Source organism: Chelon labrosus (genome assembly GCF_963514085.1).
Source record: "Chelon labrosus genome assembly, chromosome: 2".
NCBI classification, from domain to species: domain Eukaryota; kingdom Metazoa; phylum Chordata; class Actinopteri; order Mugiliformes; family Mugilidae; genus Chelon; species Chelon labrosus.
Window position 1 is genome coordinate 12,243,295 of NC_140338.1, and position 6,780 is coordinate 12,250,074.

Genomic DNA, 6,780 nt, shown 5'->3' on the forward strand with positions numbered 1-6,780 from the left:
TCATGTGACAAACATGACATGTGTCCCACCCTCAGTGACATGTGTGTGTGTGTGTGTGTGTGTGTGTGTGTGTGTGTTCATCTTGAATGACCTGAGAACAGGTAAGAAAGTGTCACTGTATGTGTGCGACTGACACTTGTCATTAGCGGTAATGTAGTAAGGTTCGGTGTGTGCGTGTGTCTGTGGTAGTGTGTGTGCGTGTCATACAGCTGGTTGTGGTCATGTACAGAAGTGGATAGGGCTGCAGGCATCACGTTTCACCCAGTGCCTTGTGTGCCATGTGATACCGCCGTGTACCTGTGTTTGAGTGTGTGCATGTGTGTGTGTGTATGTGTGCGTGTGTGTTCCTGCCCCGGGTCTTGTTCCAGAGCCGCGATTACACACACACAAAGAGAGACGAACTGCGACTAACAACTAGCGAAGCATTCAGAGCTTCTGACAGGATGTAAGATTTCGAGAATTTTCTGTGGTCTTGGCTGGCTCAGCGGTGCAGAATGGAGATCAGAATCGAGTGACACTCTGGATTTGGACTGAGGCTGTCTCGGCGACTGCTTTGCTGAATTATTGATCCCTTGGCTTGTGACTGGTTAAAAATGAGGAAGGCAACGCTGATGGTTTGGATCAGCCTTTTGGTGCAAGGTCAGTTTTGCATGATGAATCAGTTTGATGCCAATCATATACAAGTTGGCATCAAGTTGCTTTGGCGCTACTTCTCTTGTCCCTGTAATGTCCTGTTTTCCTGTCTACTTTACCTTTAATTGTTCTTGCTATGTTTTAACCACCATGCTCTCTCCTCTCGCTCCTCAGTGTCCAACTGTGCCCAAGGCCATTATGCCCGAAAACTTCTGGCTGACCTGATGGAGGACTACTCCAATGCTCTGAGACCTGTAGAGGAAACAGACGATGCCCTCAATGTCTCCCTGCAGATCACCCTTTCACAGATTAAAGATATGGTGAGTAGAGAGGAAGCTCAGATATGAGTCATCACTCAGCAAGTACCAACAGATATGTCCTTTGACCACACACACATACAGACACACACAAACATCCCTTCAGATGATCTCTCGTGTTACTTCAAAATGTTTCCCCACTGGTTCATAACATTACTTACATATTCAGTTTCCTCTTGTTCCTTCACTTTCATGACTGATTAATGAGTGGTGACTGATTCTTGAAAAATCAGCCGGATGTATTTAGTCCCTTTTAAAACATTTACAGAGTCCTCTATGTTAGACAATATTCTGTGGATACTTGGCAGCACGTGTTCACAGTGAGGTGCAAAATATAAAGATTTAAAGGTGTTCATACAGCAGCTCTGCTATAACCTCGCTGAACAATTGAGAATAAAAGACGGGAGATTTATTGTAAAGAACTAGATGATACTGAGGTGAAGCTGAACCAACAAGTAGAGATATACTGTAGAAATAATAATGAGAGGCAGCTGACCATCACGTCTCCATGTAGCAAGTATCAAACACAAGAGAAGATTGAAAGTACCATGTTACGTCCAATGCGACTGTTATACACGATATGTCATGTCTTCTTATTCAGGTCCATTAGTGATGGTCTAAACCAGGGGTGTCAAACTCATTTTAGTTCAGGGGCCACATACAGCTCAATGAGATCTAAAGCGGGTACAATAGCTTTTACAAAACATTTATGAACAACCTGGAATTGCTTAGAAAAACAAAAAACAAAAAGTGCCTTATTGCCATCTACGTTTAGTCCCGGCTGTGGTTGTGTTCTGTTCACTACTCCGAACAAAACAGAGGACAAATTAGGAATAGCAGTTACCTTTGTAGTGCTCTGTTCTCTTATTTTACAGGAGTGTCAAAGCTATTCTGAGTAATCACTCTTTGCATGGAAGGTGAATGGATGACGGATCTACCAAGTATTAAATTTGGGATATGTGTATAGCTGCCCAAGAAAGCTCAGCCTCCCATATACATTAACAAAACCACTGTATCCCCATAGATCCCTACTCGTTACCAGGAAATACATAATGACAAATGTACTTCTAGAAGCACCCATAACATTTACTTTTCACCAGGTGGTCCACACCTTTGAATTTAATATCAGTTAAGTCCATCAATTAAGTAAATTAGTCTATGGTAACAAGCCGTCGGCGCATGCGCATGTTGGAGCTCATTTGAATCCAGTTCACAACATCTTAACGGTACTCACAGTTCCTGGGATGCAGAATGCCGATATAGATATAATTTGGCAAAACCAAGTGTCCCGTCACTGTGGTGAAGAAACACGTCCTCAGGCTCCGTCCACGTTCGTAAACATCCAGTAGGTTCTCAGTAGCTTGGTGTTTAGCAAAATACAAGTGTCTCATGCTGTTATCACAAGGGGCAACAGTCCGCAGTGTGGTCACGGTTTAGCATCAATTAAGTAGAATTCCTGACGGAAAAAGTCTCCGGCAAACAAAAAGTCGTAACTAAATAACTAACTTAAAACACTATAGCTTCCTGAACTAAGTTTTAGCGTGACTTTCTCTTTCCTCTCAGTCCCTCCCACCTGGAAACTCGGTAGGTTAACTTGAACATCACTAATAAGCTAATCAAACAGATTGACTATGGTGCGTTCAGGAACCACGTTGAACATAGGACATTCCACATACTTAATGAACCTTCCCAAATACTAGTGGTGGGCGGATCGATACAAATATTGATAATATCGATACCAACATTGGTATCGATATTATCAATACCAATGTAATGAGATCAATAGTTTCAGTTTCTCTCGTTTCATTTAAGAGGCGACTTGACTGTGTTTGTGCAAATACTAGCAGTCTTCTGTGTAATTTCTGCATTTTGCGCTTTGCAAATTCATTCCACGGGCCGGATTAGATCCAGTGGCGGGCCAGTTTTGGCCCACGGGCCATATGTTTGACACCCCTGGTCTAAACTGAAGTATTTGAGAATAGTCTCTAATATTCAGCCATCGCTCTCAATGTAAATGGAAGGATGCAAAAAAAGTGTTGTCACCTCTCTCATGGCTTCAGTGACACATACTTTACAATAATGCTGACACTCATTGAATGTAAATTTAGATCTAGTTTTTTAGCTAAACGAAAGTGCTTTTTTATGTCTATTTCAAGGTAATTATTTTCAACACAATCGTGCCAAGATTCTGCATTTTTACAGCCTGTGTTGTTAGACACCACAAGACGGGTACATTTATTTCTCTCTCGCACCTACAAATTTCCCATACCTCAAACTGAAAACCTTATCGATGTCACCCAACTTAATTTATCAGACTTGAAGCTCATTCAAAACCACAGAAGACTTTATGCAGCTGTTTCCTCAGACTGTGCACCTGTAACAAAAAAAAGAAGAAAAAAAAGAAGAAAGAAATAGTGGTTTGCCTCATAATCTATTCACAGTTCTGCGTTTAGTGCAACTGAACAAATATTCTCATAGTGACAGTGCTACCTTCCCATCTGCTTCTCAAGTGAAGACCTGATGTCTTTGCTTGTCCAACTTTCTGTCATCACACTCTGAGATTCAAACTTTAAATTAATTTTGAACTGCTTATGTGTGTGTGTAGGATGAGAGGAACCAGGTGCTCACCACGTACCTGTGGATCAGGCAAGTGTGGAACGATGCCAACCTGAAGTGGGACAAGGAGGACTACGATGACCTCGAGATGATCAACATCCCCAGTGACCTGGTGTGGAAGCCGGACATCGTCCTCTACAACAAGTCAGTAACAAGCGGGGAGGAGAAACAAGCAAAAGAGACGCAGTAGGAGAGGAAGACAAAGAAATAACGGCCTTTCCTCCGTATGTCTGTGCAGAGCAGATGAGGAGTCGTCCGGTCCGTCCAGCACGAACGTGAAGCTGCGTTACAACGGAGAGATCGTCTGGGACTCTCCGGCCATCACAAAGAGCACGTGTGTGGTGGACGTGTCCTACTTCCCCTTTGACTGGCAGCAGTGCAATCTCACTTTCGGTTCTTGGACCTACAATGGAAACCAGGTGTGTTTAAACCCCGATTACAAAAATAGATCACGAGTAGAGCAGAAGGCACATCTCTGCACCTTAACCGCAATGAAACAGCTCGTGGTCTTGTAGAAAACTTAAGTCAGGATGAAAAAAGTTTGAGTAATAGTTAGAATCTTTACAAACCAATCCTATAGTCTTCTTCTTCTCCGTTGTCCAACCGTTTTCTCAATGATTCTGATGTTTTCACGTCTTTATGTCTCGTCCACACGCGCGCGTCCTCCCCGCAGGTGGACATCAGCCTGGGCATGGACAGCGGCGACCTGTCGGACTTCGTGGAGAACGTGGAGTGGGAGTGTCACGGCATGCCGGCCGTCAGAAACGTCATGATGTACGGCTGCTGCTCCGACCCGTACACGGAGATCACCTACACCCTGCTCCTGAAGCGTCGCTCCTCTTTCTACATCTTCAACCTGCTGCTGCCCTGCTTCCTCATCTCGTTCCTCGCCCCGCTGGGCTTCTACCTGCCGGCCGACTCGGGTGAAAAAGTTTCTCTCGGGGTCACGGTGCTGCTGGCGCTCACCGTGTTCCAGTTGTTGGTGGCTGAGAGCATGCCTCCTGCAGAGAGCATGCCCTACATAGGTTTGAATTATTCTTGGCTTTTCGTTTTTACCATTATTGAATCAGTGAAATTATAGACCTATTCAGAATTATGTGATGCAAGTCAAAATTTTGACTTTGACATAATGCTATGCGTCTATTTCTCTGTCCTCTCCTCTAGGGAAGTACTACATAGCCACCATGACTATGATCACAGCCTCAACCTCTCTCACCATCTTCATCATGAACATTCATTTCTGCGGTGCCGAGGCCAAACCGGTCCCCCACTGGGCCAAGGTGCTCATCATTGACTACATGTCGAAAATCTTCTTCGTCTACGAAGTGGGCGAGAACTGCACTACGCCCGAGAGCGAGAGGACGCCGCTGTACCCGGAGGAACCCATGAGCGACAAGAGCTGCTACCACGACGACCGTTTCCAGGATGGCTACTACCGCCACGACAGCGATCCGTACAAGTACAGCAACGGCCATCGCTGCGATAAGCATCAAAAGGGCCAGGCGAATGGCAGCGCCAACGGCAGCACTCATCACTACAACAACCACGCGTCCAGGATGGAGAGGGGCGAGACGAAGCAAGAGCCCACGCAGCACTACCACCACATCGGGAGGGATGAACTGGACTACCAGGCCCCTTCGCATCCACAAAACCTCCAGCGCCTGAATGGAGGGCTTAAGGGGCAGATCCATTACCCCTCAGAGAAGCATAATGTCCCAAGCTGCCCCTGCTGCTGCCCCTGTCCCCAGCATGCGCAGGTGACACTGCACGCCGTTAAACTACTTAAACCACTGATCTGATTACTCTTCTTCTTCTTCATCTTAAGTTTCTGGAGGTGCCGGATTTAATTATTTTCGTTCCTCAGGTGGTGAAGAACATCCAGTACATCGCCAACTGCTTCAGAGAGCAGAGAGCTACGTGTGTGAAGGTAGCCGAGTGGAAGAAGGTCGCCAAGGTGATGGACCGGTTCTTCATGTGGATCTTCTTCGTCATGGTCTTCCTCATGAGCATCCTCATCATCGCCAAGGCATCGTGACATTTTCCCCGTCGTCTTCCTTTTACCGACATTAATCCTTTGATACTGCTGGGTCTCGTATTTCCGCCTTAATGCGACTTTAAACACATCAAAACTGTCTCGTCTGCGGGGGGAAGTCAGTGTTGTGTGTATGTTGTGTGTGTGTGTGAGTGTGAGCGTGTTTGTCTGGGTTAACTGTTGTTTTGTTTTGCTTTGACACGAAGGAGACAAGATCGCCGCGCACAAATCATCCATTTAACCGCGCACTCTCACAGAAACTTGTCAAAGCCTCTGGGTTAGTTAATGTCAGGTGCGCTTGCATGTGTCACTGAGCAGTGGAGCAGTAAGACAATCCAGGCCTTGACTTGAACATGCGTGGCCTCTTCATTATTGATGAGCTAACAGCCAGACATCCAGCTATAGGCATTACATTTCTTACATCAGATGAAGCTGTTTTTTTACCAGATACAGCGGATTCACCAGCAGAATAAGCATTTAAGACCTTACGTATGATCAAATAGTGAGTAAACGTCGTTGAGATGGCGGCTAAACGGTAAAATCACGTTTTTACTTTTGGAAGATCACGTAGGGCGAAGCTATTGAAGCGTTTTCTTGTCTAGATGTTTGCGATTGGTTTACAAGTTGAGACCTGAAGAGAGACTATGAATGTTTACCTTTCTATTCTACAAAGATCCAGTGGGTCTTAAAGTTTCTACCTCCTGAGAATAAACGCTGGATGCAGTGTACCTTTTGATGAATGTACATTTTGCTTGTATTGGTCCAGTGGAAAGAAAAAATAAACCTTTGATATTCTGTCATTAAACTCGTTTTAATCTCCTCCCTGTGGCTTACATTTGGTGCACAGAGCCCATTTACTTTATTTTATTTTTATTTTTTTGCATACACATTAAAATGTAATTTTAATGCTTAATACTTTATCTTAAAATCCCTTATTCTATGTTTGCGCATGGTGATTTCCTGTGATCCCTTTATGAAGATTAACTTAAACCCAACATTAAAACATATGCAGAAATCCTTCAGTAGCAGGAAGATAAAGATATACATAGCTATTCAAATGTATACAGTATTTAATTTTGGTTAAAAAAAAAAAAAGAAAAGAAAAACTAACTGTTTAGTAAGACTGCAGATGGCGGACGAGTGAATGAACCTGGTTTATTTTTTAGAGATATTTAAATTCTG

At 44.2% G+C, this 6,780-nt stretch overlaps 1 protein-coding gene across 1 annotated transcript; it reads left to right on the forward strand.

The window, feature by feature from the left end:
• The first annotated feature begins 784 nt into the window (after positions 1-784).
• chrna9a (cholinergic receptor, nicotinic, alpha 9a) lies at positions 785-6,439 on the forward strand. The gene is made up of 6 exons (XM_084566093.1): positions 785-953; positions 3,556-3,710; positions 3,805-3,985; positions 4,240-4,591; positions 4,731-5,323; positions 5,431-6,439. Exons 1-6 carry the CDS (start codon positions 858-860, stop codon positions 5,599-5,601), a joined length of 1,548 nt encoding a protein of 515 aa, XP_084422219.1. The 5' UTR covers positions 785-857; the 3' UTR covers positions 5,602-6,439.
• Positions 6,440-6,780: the final 341 nt, after the last annotated feature.